The 21,446-nt window shown below is 40.9% G+C and overlaps 1 protein-coding gene across 3 annotated transcripts in view; it reads right to left on the bottom strand.

Moving 5' to 3' along the window:
- Nucleotides 1-471: 471 nt before the first annotated feature.
- Nucleotides 472-21,446, bottom strand: part of LOC5568520 (polyadenylate-binding protein-interacting protein 1) — a 49,036-nt gene continuing 28,061 nt past the window's right edge. Inside the window, exons 4-10 of one of the 3 annotated variants that reach the window (XM_011495061.2) lie at nt 17,791-18,270; nt 17,157-17,327; nt 16,869-17,087; nt 2,531-2,638; nt 2,299-2,458; nt 1,582-1,735; nt 472-1,506 (exon numbers count right to left, since the gene is read on the bottom strand). In XM_011495061.2, the coding sequence (XP_011493363.2) occupies nt 1,395-1,506; nt 1,582-1,735; nt 2,299-2,458; nt 2,531-2,638; nt 16,869-17,087; nt 17,157-17,327; nt 17,791-18,270 (1,404 nt within the window). In that variant the 3' untranslated portion in view covers nt 472-1,394. The remainder of the gene's footprint in view (nt 1,507-1,581; nt 1,736-2,298; nt 2,459-2,530; nt 2,639-16,868; nt 17,088-17,156; nt 17,328-17,790; nt 18,271-21,446) is intronic. The other 2 variants (XM_021854147.1, XM_021854148.1) reach the window with 2 other exon arrangements.

Genomic DNA, 21,446 nt, shown 5'->3' with positions numbered 1-21,446 from the left:
ATTGCGCGTTATCCCACAAGCCGATGGCCTCCAGCGCCTCATGCGGCAGATGAAGGAGAAGAATTGGCGAGGAACGAAGAGCTGGCAGAAGTGCATGGGCTGGTTTCAGTAGGTCGTCGGTGGTGCGGCATCCTCGCACTCCCTGAGTTACTTTCCCAAGCGTCTGATTGCAGATTTCCCCCTTGTAAAAAGTTAAGGATGATTTTGTCATCAAACAATATTTTCACCGATATACTGGATTGCATTATTGATAAACATTTTATTTCTTTTTTTTTACTCTGTGTATTTTCATCACTGCGAACATTGCAACATTGTTTTAATCTGTAGTCTGTTTGATTTCACACCGGTTACCTCAATTAAGAGCCGTTTCTCTACTGAATGTTTTTTTTTCTGAGTAGATTTAGTCGTCGTTTTTCGCCTAGTATACTTGCACTCGGCTCTCTATCTGTCCTATTTGTTACTGTTCTTTTATTTAATGCATAAAATAATTTCTGTCATGTGTCTTTTTTGTTTTGTATTTCGTGATTGATCTACATCACGTGAAATCTGGCTCAACAAATGGCGTTATTTTTCTCTACTACACTTTTGTATATGTTTTAGCATGCAACGTTGGTTCTTGAATTTAGAACAATTCGAATGGGATTGAAATACTGTAATCAGAACAGATAGAAGCTTCCTGCGCTTTGAGATAGGTATGCGGAATTATTGAATGTGAAACAAACCGTCACCAGCGGAGATTGATCTACAACATAAGTCGCTCTTTGTGACAATTTCGGTGTTCTTTTTTATTATATTACTTTATGCTCACAATTGAGGCCTACGCCGACAAAAATCACATTGACTCTCCCCTAAAATAAAAAAAAGAGAAGGGGAAACTAAACTTTACTTACTGAAGATCATTGGATATGGAAGTTGCCTGCTCTTAACTCTCGCGGATAATTCATGATTGGTTTCTTTGTAATCACTCGCTAGTGTGCTACACTTTTTCTACGTAGTTTTAAGTAGGACTCTCCGGTACGCCGTCATACTTCCACAGCCAATTTTCGGGATTAGGTGTAAAATGTTGTGCTCTACTTCACTCTGCTCATGTACAATTACTATTCGTTATGTTTGCTTGCTTGCTTGACTTTTCTGGCTGGTTGGTGGCGCTTCCAATCTTTCATCACACTCCCTCAGGGCGGCACTAGCAATGGTTTTGTATCAATCGCTTATTTCGTTACAATTTAGCTTAAAATTAAGTATTGATAAAAATAGGATAATCCTTACTAAATCTGAATGTTTTTTTTTTGCTGCGGCTGCTGTTGCTACTGCTTTTGCTTCTCAATCACACGTGGCTGACCATGTCGCTAACAACCGGGACACAGCGAGGCAGTCAATGGCGGCGGAACAACGCGCTAGTAGTTTTGTCGGTTGTTGTTGCCAGTGACAAATTCCTTGAATGCCAGCTTGATTTCCAGGTCCATGTTTCCATCGTCCACCAGGTCTTCCGGGTCGCCTTCTTCATCACTGAAACGTAAAAAGAAGTGTTAAAAAGAAAGATCGTGCATGAAGATTCGTTCCGAATTATCCGTTATAACTTACTCATACTCCTCGAAGGTAATTGGGGCGGCAGTTTCTAGGAAATCGTTTTCCTCCTGTGTCATGACTTGGCCATCGGGACCGTAGAACACGGGACTATCATGAAACTCGTCAACCACCGAGACAGGTTCACTCATTTGCGGTTGAATAACGGGCACTGCAAATTTATAGGATGAATAAATTGTAGTGACAGTTTTAGCTTAATCGAAATGAGTCAAAAGATCAATAGGCTTAGAAGAGAGAACGTACGACGTTTTTTAACAAAGACGAATATAATCTTATGACTCATATCTGCTTCTTTGCTACTGAAGAGAGGTGAGTACATGGTTGCAGATAGAGACAAAGGAAGGCAAAGTTGGTCGTACCATCTGAAATATGTAATACATTTGTGACGTGAAAATGCCCTTTCTTATATTTTCCGCAATTGGAAATTCAAGGAGAATTATTGCATAGTTCAGAACTTGATTTTTTTTTATTTTGTCATGACAATTTCTTTTGTTCAACATTGAATTCCAACAATAAATCCAAACGAATAATTTCATCAAACTGTATTTGGTAAAATTTGAGTTCTAGTAATATCGTTAATAGTTTTGTTTAGAAACAAAATTTGAAACATAGAATTGACACTTTGTACAGAAAGATGAGAAAAATAATTTTCTGATTATAAAAAAAAACCTTGTTAAATCAGCTTCCAAGCAGCCTTCGTTCAACGATACTAACCGATTTCCTCATTGCGACCCCAGGACTTCTGCTGCAGATCTAGCACCGAGCGAATGAAGCGTCCAGTCGAGTTGTCGGTGGAGTTTTCCAGCTGCCCTAACGTGTGCAGGATGTCCAACAACTCGTCACGGCGATCTCGTTCCAGCTCGTAACCGCACAACTGCCGGATGGGAGCAGTTAATTAATTTTAATGCTTCTTTTTTTTGTAAGCAGGTCAGAACTATAAGATTACCTTTAAGCATTGGCAGACGCATTTGATGTTTTCGGGACCTTCTTTACTTAGCAAGACTTTGGCAGCTTCGATGATCCGCATTGCGATTTCGCCATTTCGGTTCATATCCTGAAAATACATATATAGGAAAAGATTCAATATGAGATTGGCTTATTTTTCAAGACAATGCTACGTGCAGGAACTTCTTCTTCTTTTTGTTGCATTACGCCCTTTGCTGGGACAGAGTCTGCTTCTAAGATGCAAAGAAAGCTCTCAGAGAGAACTAAGAATAATCAAATCTTTGCTGAGGACGTCTTTCTTCTTCTTCTTTTTCCTGACGTAGCGTCGCAACTAGGACAAAGCTTGCTTATTTATTATTAACTGAGAGCTTTCTTTTGCCATTGACCATTTTGCATATGTATATCGTGTGGCATGTACCATTAGACTGGCCCAGCTCAATATGGGAGACAAATAAAGTTGTATGATTCCACGGGGCACCCTCCAGGATTATCTCTTGGGGTTAGACGAAGCCCTTCTGAAAAATTCAGCTCATTTGGTCGTTCCATGAGCTGGCGCAATTAAATTGAAGTTAATATGGGATTTTCAGCTAAAACATATGAGCAACAGCACATCAACTACTGTTTGGTTCAGGAAAAATGATGATCGCGTTCAATTGGACCCAGAATGTCAAAAACACTACTTGATGTAAAAGCGAAGAATATTGTAGAAGATTATACCATGATCAAAATTGATATAGTTGGTGTTTTAACCATCTGAAGTATATCATGCAATACTGCTTGTATTTCTTCAACAATTAGTATACGGAACGAAACAGTGACATAGGATCAATTTTCAATATATTTGAGACGAATATCCCATAAAAACTTCAAATCGAATGCGCCAGCTGGTGAAGCAACCAATTGAGTTGAAATTTTGAGAGAGTGTTTTTCTTACTCTTGAGCCTTAGGTCATATCTAGGGGGTGCCCCGTTGAGTTTTACAACTTTTTTGTTTAAGGGCCAGTCTAATGTACCATGATACTCTGTGTCCTTGGAAGTCGAGAAAATTTCCAATCCGAAAAGACCCTCGACCGGTGGGACCCACGACCCCTAGGACGTCTGTCTTGTAAATGAAGATACCAAAGAGTTTATATGTGCAAATTGCGGGGGCAACCATAATTCTAACTTTTGGGTTTGCCCTTCACGCAAACGCACAATTGTACACTGAACCATGAAGTATCGTTAAAAAAACATTGAAAATGTTACTCACAATGGATACACAATACCAATGAATACACATAATGTGAATATGATTTCAAGCAGGGTGACTATGGTCACTGTCAAATTCAAAAAGTCGACGACGAAACTGATCAATTTGCTGCAGTGAACCGACACATAGGCTCGGCGTCATGAGCTTGAGATTAAGCTTGATTGACCGCCCGTGGTTGTTACTCCAGTATCGTCAGATCAGCTGCACTTACACAAGGAACCAACCAGATGACTGCTTGGGATTAACAGACACCCTCAGTGTATAAGTGCTGGTGATCTTCTATTTTAGGCAACAATGGTGCCTGCCACGTCAGAATGTTGACCAATGGTGGGAAGGAGTAGATGATGCATTCAACTGGCTCCCACGGTAGACCGTATATACCACTGCATCTACGCCAGGTCATGCGGGAAGGGTGAAGGGGTCGGGTAATTTTTATGGCAGAGAGGCTTGCTGATTTGGTTAGCAGACTGCCTGTATATCAAACGTAAGGAAAGGCGTGAAAGAATGGAAGCGTAGGGAAACGGTTTATTTCTATCCCTTGCTCAAATGGACAATGTACCCTAGCAGCAATCAGCCCTTGCTATAGTTTTGCAGCCTAGTATTCCAGACTGCTATAAAACTATGATAAGACCTGAAATGCTACTAAAGTGGTTGAAGTGAAGAACGAAATAGTTTTATTAAAAGGTCCATTACATATTTCTTTTCAACAATCACTGTCACATAATTACCACACTTTTGCCGTCGACACCTTTGTTTTTGACACTATCACTTATATCAACGATTATCACTCATTAACTTTCGTAGTACACATCATATTATGTATACTTTCCTTTATATCCTCAAGGGGAAAGACTATGAGGCAGTTGAATGCTGGCTGATACATCCATCGATCGTGCCAGGTATCATCTCAGCTCCCTGTGCATTGGGCGAAGTACCAGCAAACTCTCACCACCTTTTTGGCGTGGTTGTAAGGTCTCGCCGAAGTTGTTTGCCCGATTTCCACGCTGTCAAATATCGAGTCAAAAGCAACAAAAGGCAAGAAAATCTCAACTTATCTGAACACGCACCAGGAAGGGATGAGGATGCACGTCCATATACAACGAATGAGGTCATCAAGTCCGCGCCACCATCAAAAGTATACATGGTGTGTAAAAGTAGCTGCCCCAGTGTCGACAAATGTTCACAGTTTGTTGAACAATTCCAAATGGGCAACTGTGAAAGAGCTCGGACTGTGCAGCAAATGTCTGAGAAAGCATAAGGCGTCCTGTTAATCTCAACAAGTTTATGGTAAAAATGGTTGTCAATACAAACACCGTCATCTCCTCCACAATAATCAAAGAGACACAACCTGCACTAGGTACTAGTAAGGTCCCTACACAAACGACTATCGCACAGAGCTCAACCGGGCGTGAGTGTAACACTCATCAAAAGCTCACCAATAAAATGCTGTTTCGCGTCGTACCTGCAAGGTTGCCATAAATACAGATTTATCTGTGTTTTACAGATTTTCTTGAATATTTTGTGACCAAGAGTCTGTATATACAGATTACAGATTTTTTGAAAAAATACAGATATACAGATTCTGTATACAGAATTTGGTCAAAATTATACAGATCTATACAGATTTTTGAGCAAAATGGTAATTTGTATTTTTGAAGACCTTAAAATTTAACTTCTGATGTGACAATTGTACTATGTAGTTAAAAATAATTGGTATTTTTTATGAATTTCTTGCCTAATTTTTACTTCTTTGTCGATTTTTAGGCATACAGATTCAAAATACAGATATTTTGTTCTAGAATACAGAAATACAGATAATTGAAGGAAAATATACAGATTTAAATGTGACAACCCTGCGTACCTGTTATTCTGTACGGACGCGATAAAACAGTGAAAACCCAAGCATTTTTGAACGACGGTTCGTCGTACATGTCCGCGCACAGTGCGAACGTTGTATAGTTATATGTTTATGTTATTCCTATTTATCCTCACCCTTAATCCAACATCCCAAAATTCCACCCTACTAACCCCGAGTCGGCCACGGGTTTTTTGGCCCACCTCTCACTAACACACTTGTATCGTAATGGTCTGGATGCGCACTACCCACCCGAATGGCAATAAGCAAGTATTGGCTGGCGGCTGATCAGCGATGAGCGGCGGCTAACCACATCAGCAGATGCGACGACCAACATCACCCGGACTGAGCGTGGAGGGAGACGCGACGAACATGTCGCAACATGTTTGTTACGTTCCACCGACCAACACTGAGGAAAGCAAACGTAAGACTGTCATAAGATTTGCTTATGGAATTACGACACAAGAAAAATCTTTGAAATTCATAAGACCATCGTATGGTTTTCGGCAGATGTTGTTTCCATAATACACCTCGAAGGAATTTCGTAAGATGATCTTATGAACCAGCATTGACTTGATAACAAAATCCATAGATAGTCTTATGAAATACGTTCTGATCCATTCTTGGTTCCATAAGACTGTCTTGTGTAATTTGAGCTTTAGATTATAAATTTCAATGAATGAATAATACTAATCCCCGTTGAAAAATAGGTTAACCAACTTAGGAAAATCAAATTTTCATCCATTTTGTCATGTCGCAATTCGATTAAAGCACTTACAGTAAAGCATTAGAATCGATTTGCGATACGGCAATATGGATGAAAATTAGAAATCTAGTTGGCTAACCTATTTTGAACGCGAAGAAGTATATTATAGCAGCGAAACATTATTGAGAAAAGTTGTGAAGAATGCTTGAATTGGTGCAGGTTTACGTTAGGGCGGATTAATGGATGAGGGGGGTTTGTGATTTCTTACGCGTCATGCAAATCGTTTTGAATTTTCAATCAAAAATCTTATTCTTTGAATCCAATTCCTAAATCTGATCGAAAGAAAGTGTTAGTTACAGCGGAATTGATGATAAATAGAAAATATTTACCCTTTGATGCATTTGAAACGGAGTCAGCCAGCGACAAATCAGCAAACACGTCCATTTCGGAAGCCATATTGAATTTATGATTGTGAAATGGCTGTACCGAGAAAATTTGCCTCACGTGGTTCTTCACAATGATGAGCAATGGGGTTCATAAGCGTTCTTATGACATTGACAATTGATTATTATGAAAAAAATACACTTGTCTTATGAATCTCAATCTCGTCGAATGAAATACGCAAGTGTCTTATGAACCAACAAAAAAATAATAAAAAACGCGTTCATTAGTGTGATCTTATGAAAATCATGCGAGATTTTTGCCTCAGTGAATGACGACGAGGCATGAGCTGATTGGTGGGTGGCGAATCGAGTAATAATATATAAGTCAATGAGTTTGTTTCTGGATTATCAGTTTTCATTAAGCCATAGAAGAATAAATATCGGTAGAAGTTAAGTTGAAAAGTTTCTCCTTCATCTTGGACAGCCGAATTAAAAACAGCCTTTTTGAAGGCTTTTGAGTTGTTTTGAGAATATTCACCGAGTCGAGCTATCGTCAGCTGTTGTCCCCGCTGGCACTCTCTTCAGAGGAAGGAGTTGCCCATCCGTCAAGTGTCCGTGATCGGACATTTTTGGTCCTTCGAGCCGGATCCCCGAGCGATCCGCATCTGCGTGTCCTCAATCTGACGATTGAGACACCCGTACCGATACAGTCCGCTTACCTCTGTCGCCAATCTGACGATTGCGACAAAATTGTTGCTGTGACGATAGCCGACGGAGTCGTTGGAAAAAATATTCCTTGGTTGTCCGAGAGTGAATCGAACGAAGTGAACGAAAGTAAGTCGCGCGCGAGTGTGTCACAGTGCTTGTCCGATATTTTAACCCGCAAGTAAACCGCGCGCGAGTGATCCCGGCGTGATCGCCTAGTGATATTTCCTGGACGTGTCCGAACACGTTCTGTTGCGTGGTGCGAGGGAGCGCATCACAGTACCTGTGTGAAAAGTGAAAGTGAACCAGTTGTCCGAAAAGTTTTAACCCGCAAGTAAATCGCGCGCGTGTGGTACAGTGTATGTCCGATACTTTCAACCCGTATCAGTTCGCGCGCGAGTGCATCGAAATGCCATTGGATCGCACACCGTCGAAAAGTGATAAGCAAGGCACGATGCAGGACATTTCGACTCTGGTGTTTCATCGTGGACAGGCGAAGGCGCAGGTTACGAAGATTCGTAAGGCGTTGGATGGAATGGCTGGAGCTGGATCCGATCCTCCGAATATGGCTATGCTGGCTGTTTATTCCAAGAAACTGGATCGATTCTACGAGGAGTATCGCCAGTATCATGAGCAAATTATTGGTCTCATTTCCGACGAACGGATGGACGAGCAGATCGAAGCGTACGATTTGTTCGAAACGCAACACACTGAAACGTGTGCGTTGCTTGAGGCAATTATGCAGTCAATTACTGCCACTCCAAATTATGCACAAGGGAATACACACCAGCCACAGGAACCTCCACGCATAATTGTACAGCAGCAGCCGTTGAAGGCACCGATTCCTTCCTTCGACGGGAAGCCAGAGAACTGGCCACGCTTTAAGGCCATGTTCCTGGATGTCATGCGAACATCAGCCGATTCGGACGCCATTAAGCTCTATCATTTGGACAGAGCTCTGGTCGGCACTGCTGCCGGGATAATTGATTCGCGCACGCTAAGCCAGAACAATTATGCCCATGCGTGGAAAATCTTGGAGGACCGATATGAGGACAAGCGTGTCATAGTGGACATCCACATCAATGGCCTGCTGGAACTGCCGAAGATACATCGGGAGAACGCGAAGGACTTGAGAGCGCTCATTGACAAGGTCACTCAGCACGTTGATGGATTGAGTCTACTCGACGAAGAGATGACCGGATTCTCCGAACGCTTCGTGGTCAATCTTCTGGCAGCGGCATTAGACAAGGACACGAGGCTTCAATGGGAAGCTTCCATACCCCACAAGCAGCTGCCAAATTATAAAGATACAATCGATTTCCTGAGCAACCGTTGTGCTGTGCTGGAGCGCTGGGAAGGATCGTTGGCCAAGCCGGCCGCCACATCCAAGTCAACAGTTCCGGTGAAGTATCCTGGACATCAACAGAGGAACACGACATCGAAGTCTTGTGCTGTTACTACCAAGGACCGAACGTGTGAGCTGTGTGAATCCGGGAACCATCCGGGGTACAAGTGCGAAGCCTTCCGAGAGATGACAGTTGCTCAACGCCAAGCCAAGGTAAGAAGTATCAGAGCTTGCTTTAATTGCCTTAGGGTGGGTCATGTGAGTAGTGCGTGTTCTTCGTCGTATACTTGTTCGAAGTGTCAGGCAAAGCATCACACTCTTCTTCATCCTGACAAAAGGGTGTCGCAGTCCTCTCAGTTTGATTCGCAGTCAGCTTCGAAATTGGTTTCGCAGTCCTCTCAGTCTGACTCGTCGTCTACCTCGAAATCAGTTGTGCCAATCGCTAAAAACAAATGTAATTCCGTTGAACCTCAATCTACTCCAACAGTTTCATGTTCTATGAAGCAAGTTCCTCGTGTATGTACTAGCTTGTTAATGACAGCAAAGGTTCATGTGAAAGATGCGAATGGGAATCTGAAAACTTGTCGTGCATTTTTGGATTGTGGTTCTCAAGCTCATCTTGTGTCGAAAGGTTTGGTTAAATCGTTGAATCTGCCGTGTTTTTCCACCAAGGTTGATGTTGTCGGTGCCAATGGTCAGCAGTCCTCCATCTCCGAAATGGTCACGCTGGAATTGCGTTCATGTTACTCTGATTTCCAAGGTCAATTGCAGTGTCTGGTTGGTGGTAGAGTTGCAGGTTTAATGCCGTCCGTGCCTATCGATATTAAGCAATGGAATCTACCTCCTGGCCTGCCTCTTGCAGATCCGGATTTTCACATACCAGGTGAAGTCGATTTGTTGATTGGGGTACAATTGTTTTTCTCGCTTATGATGCCGGGACAGTACAAGATAGCTGATAATCTTCCCATTCTACAAGAGACTCGTTTGGGATGGGTTGTCGCCGGTTCCTTTGAAGATGTTGATACATCTCGTGTTGAACAGCATTGTTACACCGTAACTCTGCAGAATCTTGCTGATACTATGGAAAAGTTTTGGTCGGTTGAATCAGTGGATTCTTGTAACCTTCTGACCAGTGAAGAGCAATTATGTGAAGAAATTTTCTGCTCCACTACGCGTCGTGATCCAAATGGTCGCTATGTCGTTCAATTACCGTTGAAAGAATCCGTTCACCAGATGGAAAGTAATCGTTCTGTTGCCTTGCGTCGTTTTTTCATGTTGGAACAGCGGTTCCAGAAGGATTCTAATCTGAAAAGACTTTATGTTGATTTTATTAATGAATACAAAGATCTCCACCATTGTGAACTCATTGATGAATCTCAGGATCCTCCCAACCTTTTGAAGTATTATCTTCCACACCATGCGGTGTTGAAGCCAAGCAGCTCTTCAACGAAGTTGAGAGTTGTTTTTGACGCTTCATCGAAGACAAAGGGCCCTTCGCTCAACGACTCACTCATGATCGGCCCAGTAATACAGAATGATCTCTTCTCGATAAATCTTCGCTTTCGCTCACATCGTTATGTGTTCTCTGCCGATATTAGTAAGATGTACAGGCAAATTCAAGTAGACCGTGCTCACACACCACTACTTCGAATTTTCTGGAGAGAGAATCCTACCGATCCGTTGCAAGTCCTTGAATTAACGACGGTGACGTACGGTACATCTGCTGCTCCATTCTTAGCTACGAGAGCTCTTCAACAGCTTGCCTTCGATGAATGTACTCGTTACCCGTATGCGGCTCAGATTGTGCTCGAAGATTTTTATGTTGATGATGTCCTGACGGGTGCTGAGACCGTAGAGGAGGCAATTCAACGTCGTGTTGAACTCACTGAACTCCTTAGCTGTGGAGGTTTTCCCATCCACAAATGGTGTTCGAATGAACCAACCATTTTGGATACGGTTCCGGAGAAAGACAGGGAGAAGTTTCTGTCATTCGAAGACTCTGATATAAACCAAGCTATCAAAACGCTTGGCCTACTTTGGGATCCAGCAGAGGATGTTTATCGCTTTCATTTGGATCTCCCAAGCCTCAACAGTTCTCCACCTACCAAACGTAACGTTTTGTCGCAGATAGCGAAAATTTTTGATCCTCTGGGACTAATTTCACCTGTTGTCGTATTTGCGAAAATCATCATGCAGCAAATTTGGATGAGCAAATTAAAGTGGGATGACGTTCTGGACGGTAAACTATTGCAAGCTTGGATTATGTTTCGGGACACGTTGAGTCATATACACGAAATCAAAATTCCTCGATATTTTGGTGCAGTGAATTCCACTCGTTATGAGATTCATGGATTTGCAGATGCGTCCAGTGTAGCATATGGAGCGTGTCTGTACATTCGAGTTGTTACTCAAGATGGAGTAAAACTGTCGCTCATTTGCAGTAAGTCAAGGGTTGTCCCCATCAAGGGATTGACAATTCCTCGATCTGAACTTTGTGCAGCCTTGCTACTCGTTCGTTTGTTTTTGAAGCTCCTTCCGGCTGTAAAGTTGGAGTTTCAGTCCATTCATTTTTGGTCGGACAGTCAAGTTGTCCTGGCATGGTTAAAGAAACCACTACCGCAACTGAATCTCTTTGTTCGCAATCGAGTATCAGAAATCGTTGAAGGTTCGTCTGATGCCGATTGGAATTACGTCAAATCTGCTGAAAACCCAGCTGATATCGTTAGTCGTGGTCAACCTCCTCAGTTGCTGGTTTCAAATGACCTCTGGTGGTATGGACCACAGTTTTTGCGTAATTCTACATATCGAATCGATGAGCCAGAGCTTATTTCCGATGACCAACTTCCTGAATGGAATCCAGTTGTCAACACCTATGCAATGTCTATGCCGGAAAGTCTGCCAGTTATGACCGCTTTCGAGTCCTTTCGGATACTGCAGCGTGATATGTGCAGGATATGTGCGAAGGTTTGTAAGAAATGCAAGATCCGTCAAATCTCAGCGGATCACTTCTCGATATCTGACGATACAGGAAATACGTGAATCGATGAATGTGATAGTGAAGTATGTCCAAAAAAGCGAGTTTTCTGATGAAATCTGTCGTCTAATGTCGAATGAACCATTGCGTCGTCTTGGTAGTCTGGGTGTAATGTTAAAGGACGATATTTTGCGAGTTGGTGGAAGATTACGTAATGCCACTCTGCCGTTCGGTGCAAAGCACCAGATATTGTTACCGGATAAAAATCCGATTGTCGAATCGTTGATCAGAACATTGCATAGAGAAATGTTGCACATTGGTCCGTCTGGTCTCATCGCGTTTATACGTCAAAGGTTTTGGTTGTTGAACGCCCGATCTGTAGTTCGAAAGATCGTCCGTGGTTGTGTAACATGTTTCCGTCATAGTCCGCATTTGCTGCAGCCTTCGATGGGCGATCTGCCAGAAGTTCGTGTTGTTCCATCTCCACCGTTCTCCAAGTCCGGCGTTGACTTTGCCGGTCCTGTCTTCATTCGTCAAGGGGGTAGAAAGTCCACTCTGGTTAAGGCTTACATTTGCCTTTTTGTTTGTATGTCAACAAAGGCAATTCACCTCGAATTGGTTTCGGATTTATCTGCCGCGGCTTTCGTAGCAGCGCTTCATCGATTTGTCGCTAGGCGCGGTCTCGTCGAAGAGTTGTTTTCGGACAATGGGTCCAATTTCGTTGGCGCCAAGTCCGAGTTACACAGTTTGTACCAATTGTTCAAAAGTGATCAATTGCAAGGAAAGCTGAACGAATTTTGCCATGCCCGTGAAATCAAATGGAGCTTTATCCCTCCGCGTGCTCCGAACTTCGGAGGTCTGTGGGAGGCGGGTGTGAAGAGCACCAAAACGCATCTCAAGAAGGTACTCCGTGACGCTTCTCTGACTTTCGAAGAATATTACACCGTTCTAACTCAGATCGAAGCAATCCTCAACTCGAGGCCTCTGTTTTCCTCCTCATCCGACCCTAGCGAGCCTGAAGCAATCACTCCGGGGCATTTTCTTATCGGTCGTGAGTTAACGGCTATCCCAGAACCGACTTTGGAAGATACTAAAATCAACAGATTGAGTCGTTGGCAGCTCGTTCAGCAAATTCGCGATCATTTTTGGAAACGTTGGTCTCGGGAATATTTGAACACTCTTCAAACGCGGCAAAAATGGACGAAAGGATGTAAAAACGTTTCTCCAGGGATGGTTGTTTTGTTGAAGGAAGACAACATTCCGCCGCAATCGTGGAAGTTAGCTCGGATTGTTAACGTGTTTCCAGGGTCTGACTCCGTTGTTAGGGTTGCAGATGTCCAAACGGTTAACGGTGTTCTCCGTCGTCCAATTTCTAAACTCGCCCCTCTACCCATTGAACGAGATCTCCAATTGAATGCGTAGATTCTTTTCGCCCGGGGAGAATGTCCGCGCACAGTGCGAACGTTGTATAGTTATATGTTTATGTTATTCCTATTTATCCTCACCCTTAATCCAACATCCCAAAATTCCACCCTACTAACCCCGAGTCGGCCACGGGTTTTTTGGCCCACCTCTCACTAACACACTTGTATCGTAATGGTCTGGATGCGCACTACCCACCCGAATGGCAATAAGCAAGTATTGGCTGGCGGCTGATCAGCGATGAGCGGCGGCTAACCACATCAGCAGATGCGACGACCAACATCACCCGGACTGAGCGTGGAGGGAGACGCGACGAACATGTCGCAACATGTTTGTTACGTTCCACCGACCAATGACGACGAGGCATGAGCTGATTGGTGGGTGGCGAATCGAGTAATAATATATAAGTCAATGAGTTTGTTTCTGGATTATCAGTTTTCATTAAGCCATAGAAGAATAAATATCGGTAGAAGTTAAGTTGAAAAGTTTCTCCTTCATCTTGGACAGCCGAATTAAAAACAGCCTTTTTGAAGGCTTTTGAGTTGTTTTGAGAATATTCACCGAGTCGAGCTATCGTCAGCTGTTGTCCCCGCTGGCACTCTCTTCAGAGGAAGGAGTTGCCCATCCGTCAAGTGTCCGTGATCGGACAGTACATGCTGATGACGCCGCACTTGCCACCGAACTAAAGCTATGCAGATGGAAAAACGGAAGATTTGTCTGAGGTGGACAAGCAATCAAGGACGCATGGAGAACGATTCGTTACGATTGAGCATTGAGATTTCTGGTACAAGAGTGGGCCCTAAGAAGTATCGTCTCCAAGAGGTGCACACAGTTGCCAATCTAAGTGTCTTCCATCAATCGGTGAATGTGAAGGAGTCGACAGAGTAGTATCCGTAATTGCGAGGAATTCCGGTTGAATCCTACCAGGAGGTTCAACCCCGTATTTTTATCGGTATGGACAACGCAAACTTGTCACTCCCGCTGAAAGGAAGAGAAGGGGTGGATTCATACACGGTGGTACAGAACTAGGGGGAGAGCTAGTTGGATATAACAATCCCCAAAACTTTGTCTGCGGTGGTTCAAATGACGCTGTCTTTCAAAATGCAATAGCGAATATTTTTCGTTCGAAAGCATAGGAATTTCCTCGCCAAAACATTCGCTTATGTCAACCGAGGATCAACGAGCCGAAGGAATCCTTAAAACTATCAAGCAAACTGAAAGTGGACATTACGTTTTAAATTTGCTTTGCTGTCAATTTCCCAACACCAAACCCATGGCTCTTCAACGACTGCGCGGCCGCTAAAACCAACGGTATGTCACTTAATGATGTTGACTGGGCCGGACCAGCTGACGTCCCTATTATCTGTACTCATTCAGTTTCGGGAAAATAAAATAGCAATATGCGGGGATCTAAGAGAAATGTACCATCAAGTGTACATTTCAATAGAGGACCAAATCTGCCAACGATTTCTATGGAGAGATAACCCGGCAGACGAGAAATACTTCTGGACAAATGCTCGCGACGTGCTATGCTGGATTCGTTCGGATCATCGCCGATATTCGCGTTTCGAGTCGGTGATATCTTGGAAACCAGCGAAGTTGCAAATTGGAGATGGGTCGGCACAAAGGTAATGTTGTCGATGAAGCCACTAAATGGCAACGTCTACCAGACCTTGGAAGCGAAAGCCGATGGTTTAAGGGACCAGAGTTCCTATGGCAAAAGCCCGTTAATTGGCCTCTAGAACCATTCACAACCGGTTCAACTTAGAGGATCTACGTGCACACGTGTTCCATCATAGAATCGCCATAAAGTTATGTGTAACTGTGGCGAATTTCAGTAGTACGATCTACTCGATGAATCCATTCATAGATGAGCATGCAGGTAATAAGTTATAGGTCGGTTATAGATCATTATATTGGTCTTAGAATGATGCCTTACAGGAATTCAATCCGATTTAGAGTTCTAATAATTAACCTAAAATATACAGATAACTTAGGGCTACTCTTACAATCAGTTCACGAGTTGCCGAACGTTCATGTCGGAATTGTTGATTGACAAACATTGAATTTTCGTTGATGTGAACTACCATACGGTTCAGAATAACTTAACTAATAAGAGGCTCCAATTTCATTAAAACATTAATAGGGCAAAGTTTATAGCTCGAGATCTTGAAATTTATTTTATTGTGCGATTCAAAATACGAAAATTTACAAAGAAAAAACCTATGTAAGTATTGCTATTATAAAAAGTGAATTGAACAATTTTAAACTTTACCACAAATAAGACTTCGACTAACAAAGTAGCATGAATTTACAGCTATAAGATAGCAGTTCATTTTTAATTTAGGCTTAGATTTTACATTTCATACGATTCAAAGAAATTAGAATGAATTTAAATATTATAAACTTTGCAAAAAAGCTACTGTGATACATTGTGCAAAAAGATAATAGAGAAATATTTCGTATAAGAGTGTAATCAATTTTCTTGCAGAATATAGGTTATACCCATGAAACAAGTCTGAATAGGGGAATGTGGGGCAAGATGAGCAGCCCTAGTTTGTGTCGTTCCTATCGATTTTTTTTTCAAAAAATAATTTGGGATTCTGATGAATATCAAAAAAATAGATATGACGGCCATAAATTTCAGCTAAACAATTAACAGCACAACGTAAATATTGTCAAAAATACAACGTAGTCCAAAAATTTACCTTTCCATATAAGATTTGATCATTTAAAAGTGATCTTTTTGTTGCGTAAACAAAATAATTCATATGTTTTTGGCCGTATAGTTATAGAATAATATTCTGTAGATATCAGGAGCAAAATTTTTATCAAATTTAAAAAAATATTTCAATTGTTTTGATAACATTAATAAGTTTTCACCCTTGGGGCAAGATGAGCACCATGTTCAAAATTAAGTATAAGTGTGAAATTATAGAACCACATTTAGCTGTGGGCTTGACTTACGATATCCCCTTTGCACAAAACTATTTTTCTAAAAAAAATATAAACAAACAACAAATTTAATCGTTTTTCAGTAAAATTTCAGCAATTTATGATAAGTTATTTATTTTTCGATAAAAGTTTTAAAAACTAAGCTAGTTAAAGATAAATACCATCAGAAATTAAAGATAATATCTTCGGATGTTACAAGCATTGGAAAATAATAGTTTTCTTTAGTAAATTGTATCTTTTTATGGGGGTGCCCATCTTGCTTCGCAGTATTTTTGACCGATGATAAAAAAGCAATTTATTTAATATTATTTAACGTGTTATTTGGAAAACTATTTATCACTTTTTGAAACTTTTAATGGTTGAAGGTCAAAGTAATAATGTAAAAGATAAGGATGGTTACCAATTTTACCAAAATAAGAACGTTTAAGTAGGCTTAAATCGCGCTTATCCTTAGGGTGCTCATCTTGCCCCGCCTGACCCTATTGAATAATTTAGAGGTCTGTGGAACCTTCGGATTGCCAATAAGTTTTTACTTAAGATTTTTATATGGTTTTTCATCACCATTAGACTAGAGCTAGAAAAAGTGTGAAGCATTTGCAATGTGTTTCAAAATTCACTATCTATAACTGTTCAAGTCTTATTATTCAACACGATTAGAAAGCGAATCTGATATGCCTATTATCTGATATTGGATATTTAGTCTACGTGATTCTATAAACAGTCCCATAACGGAGAGAGATACTTACACTCGGTTTTCTCAGCTGCATGTACAGTTCGGCCAGGAAGAGTGTCGTGCCGCGCACCTTGATCTGCTGGTTGGTCATGAAGCCGTGAAGCTCCGACTGTTGATGGGACATCTTCATGCTCAGCAGCTGCCACAGCACACCGGCCGGATCCCCGTCCAAACTGTCCAGCAGCTTGCACAAGCGGGCTCCCATGTAGCGGAAGTTTTGCTCTTTGATTGACTGTTGAGGAATAGAAGAAAAGGATGGGTTACAGTATCAACGCAAAACAGAAAATTACTCTGCTCAAACCTGTTCAAAGATCAACTCCACGGCGTTACTCAACACAAAGTGATTGTTCCGGAACTCGGCAAAGGTACCCTTGAGCTTTCGTTGAATGCTATCGAACATGCCAGGATTGTCGTACAGCTCGGCAATCACCTCGGTTAGATAGTCCAGCGCGAAGGTTTCATTTTCCGAAATCTAGATGCAAGGGACGGAAGATTTAGATTAGCATAGATAATTTTACCGAAAAGAATATCGTTGATTTCTCAAGAATACAATAATGCAAAGCTTCTGTGACGAATTCAGTGAAAATGCTAGTTTTTAATTCTGGCAAAAAGCAGACGGGGCACATTGTAGGGGTACAACTCGACAGGCGAATAATCGACGGGTGGATGGGATTAATGTTACAAAGCATTCAACACAAATGTCTACGAAAAGAAGCGACAAACCGTATCCAATTAGTACGCAACATAAATGTAATGCAAGCCAGGTAGGTTAGTGAGGGTCAACTAATTGATCCACCCCGGTTTATGGACCATGTGGGGACGAAAGCATGCTCAAACAGGTCAACAATTTTCGTGCATGATACTGAAGCGATCTTGAGAGTTTTTTTGTTGAACTCTTGGAGACCTGCCTAGTCTGCGTGCATGTGCGTCCCTACCTGATCGGAATCGGCGTCAGCTCCGAAATCGTTGTGTCCTCCGAGCATCCCGTGATGTTGTTGCTGCTGGTGCATGTGGTGATGTTGCTGTTGATGATGCTGCTGATGGTGATGCTGCGATTGATGGTGATGTGACTGCATTGGAGGGTTCTGCGCATTGTGTAACCGCGCCTTCAGGCCATTGTTGTTCTTGTTCCTATTGTCATGCTGGGGCATCATGCCTCCCCCGCCGGATCCGCTGGCCTGTTGTGCCACTGCCGCCATTCCACCGAGCATTGGATGGTGCAGATGATTGTTCAGCGCCGTTGACGAACATCCGAAGAACGGATAGGCCGGACCACCGACGTTTTGATGCAGCCCATGATGCGATTGCTGCTGGTGGTGAAGGTGGTGTTGCTGTAGACGCTGTTGTTGAGAATGTTGAGGATAGTGTTGGTTCTGATGCTGCTGGTGATGGTTATAGTGCGAGGAGCTGCGTAGCTGTACTCGCGGAACGAATTTAGACGAATGTGGTCCGTGGGCCGATTCAGATTTTGTTCATATTTGTTTTGTGCAGACACGTTTAGTAAAGATCCGTGCAATTTTAGCGACATTCGTAGATATTGTGTACAATATAGAATATATAAATAGGATATATATAAAGATATACAGGATTAGTATGAAGAAATATAAAGAATGCCTAGCGTTCGTTTAGATGTTTAACCACCTAGCATATATCGCTTTGGAGTAGACAGAGTTGTACCTTGGTATGCTAACATATCATTATATGCAAACTTTCCAACTGAATTGGTTTTCAGCAGCGTTTTTAGACATTGGCGAAACCAGTTTTTTTTCAGGGAATGAACGGAATTTTGCACTTTGCATTGATACTAACCCAAAGACTAACATTTACTTTCTGGAGTAGTATACTGTAGTAAATGTTTTAGCAGTATCTTAAGAATCTTTGGCAAATTTCTTTTGAAATTTAACCGAATTCTTGCCAAATACTATGTAAAATTTTGGCGGGGAGGTATTGAACAGATTCTGACCAATAAAACCACTGAAGAGTTAAAATTGCAACTCTCGGGAATTTTTCTTTTACTTAGTAATAATCAAATGTTGTTACATTTCATTTCTTCCATGGCCCTGGCACGCATATGTAGAATTTAATAATGGCTAAAGCGAGCATTTAAATTCAATATTGTTTTTACGAACTTCAGGTTTTCCAAAACATCATCGGTTGATTTAAGGTAGATCGAAGTCACACCTTAAATTTTCAAGAGCATGAAATTAAAGTTTTATTACTCCCTAGTGGCCAATCGATAAAATTTTCAGCTTAGAGCGTTGCTAGGTTCTCCAGATTTGTGCTTATGAAAATTCGGACTGTGGCTTCAATTCATCTTCACCTTAAGCAAGCCATAATAAGCAATACAACCCTAGTTGTGTTAAATTTAAAGTTAAAAATGAGAGACAAAATAATAAGACGCAAAAGATAAGATATATTAGAACTTCCAAAGTTTGAATTCCATATTCTATTATAATGAATATTATAATATTATAATATTATAATATTATATATTCTATTAACATTACTTAAAAACTCTTCTTCATTGAATCAGACAGTAAGGACTGTTCATTTTATAAAGTAGACACTTTATTTATGTTATATCTTTTTTACTTATTGATAAAATCGTAATCGGTTTTCTCTGTATCGTTCAACTATTATTCTACAATGCTATGGAAATATAAGATCTTAGAAAATGCTTTTGGTTGAAGAGCTAACAATGTTTTCCAAAAACTCATAATAAAAGGTGTTCGTCAAAGTTTAACATTATTTTTCGCAAAACAAAAATCTTAATTCTTAAGAACAAATTGTATGTTGGTACCCTTTACTATTCTACTAAAGGTATAGCTTTAAAAAAAATCAATTATATTCCACCATTCTCTGACATTAAGTAACTTTAGTAATTTATTCATTTATGGCCAAATTTGCTGATACACCATCCTTTCACTCCCAGCAAAAGAGAAAAGTAAAAAGCATGTTTAAACCTAGTTTAGGTTACTAAAGAAACTATATTTGAATAGACTCGAACTAAACCGTGAGTTTGAACCGCAGTTTTAAGTATAAATTGTACTCTTTATGATCGCTTTACTAAAAAGTCTCATACTTTTAAAATCGTGTACGCATATTTATCGATCTACAGCTAATTGTAAACGTTTTTCTCCAAATATTTCAATTGGTAATCTTTGAAAAACATATTATGAAAATAATATGTGGAAAATAAAATCGATTTTATTATAGCAGTGTTGCCAATTTTGATGAATGTCTATGTACTTTGAAAGGTGTTCTAAAAATAAAGCAATTACTTTTCTATTGTGCTTTAAATGTGTCGTGGGGACTTAATAAATAACTATATGAAGACGTAAGTTATTTTTCGTATTAATAATATATTGGCTCTTCCGTCAGGACGTACTTTTAATTATTTTTTTTTGTATGGTATTCAGTTGGAGCTGCCTGACAGCTTAACCTGTCAAGGCTGAACCCTCGGTCTGGCTTTTGCCAAGTTTCCCCTCTACCAGGACCAATACTCAGACGGACTAGGCAATGGCGCCCACATGAACACTGTTTTTTTATTAGTATTGTGACGTGGTAGTTTTTGAAAAGTGCCCATATTCCCTTGCTTCTGAGAAAAGGAAGCATTGTGAAAATCAGCAGCTCTATCAGAATTTGTTTGAAATAGTGTAGTAGTGTCATTACTAATACTGTCTAGTCGAAATGGTTTTGAATAATTTGTCATTCAAGTGCTATTCTGATTACTCCTGTCTTTTACGTAAGATTAGAGTCTTAAATGTCAATTGTCGTCAAGTTTTAACAAAATCTGGCTGTTTAGTAGTAGTTCTAGTTAATTTTATGTTTTGTTGTTAAAAGTGTTTATTGGTCATTACGTCCATATATCCTTAAAGAAAAAAGTCGCTTTCCTTGTCTGTTCAACAATTTTTCGAAACTAGCAAGTGTACCCTAATGATCGATCTCAGCGTCTTACTTTCCATAGTCATTTTATAGTGAATATTGAAGAGTAAAGTTACCCTAGGCTTCTATTACAGTCTCCTACATGATTCACTTTTCGGTGGCAAATGCAATGCTTCACAACGCCTACTTTCTACTTGTAAATTTTGCGAAAATGAAGCTGGAATTAGATTATTTATACCGCTGTTACAAAAGAGGTATTTCTTATTATGGCAATGTAAAAACCATATTAAAATAAGATTGTCGCCACTTATTTCTACTCAGTGAATCTACTAGTCATTTTCCTAAGAGTTCCTATGTATTCCCTACGTCGTATATGATAACGATGTATCTAACTAGCTAATAGTAAGAGTGGCTACGGATCATTCTGGTTAGCAAAAGGCAAACTGATCGTCACCAATAGTATTAATGTCCACTTCGAATAGATTAATTATTTGAAATGGGCATCAATTCTATCAATGACGCAGAATGTCCGTTGGATCACATCCGAGATATTATTGCGTCTATGCCATATGAATTATGACGCGACTTTAAGCAAAAAATGCCAAAATGTGATACCACCACTACAGGTTACGCCTTTGGTTTCCATCATATGGGCTAATGGATTATGCCCTCCCATCGCGGCAAGATCGCATAACCAAGGGGAGGG

Source organism: Aedes aegypti, chromosome 3 (genome assembly GCF_002204515.2).
Source record: "Aedes aegypti strain LVP_AGWG chromosome 3, AaegL5.0 Primary Assembly, whole genome shotgun sequence".
Taxonomy (NCBI): domain Eukaryota; kingdom Metazoa; phylum Arthropoda; class Insecta; order Diptera; family Culicidae; genus Aedes; species Aedes aegypti.
This window is presented reverse-complemented; position numbering and strand designations above follow the sequence as displayed.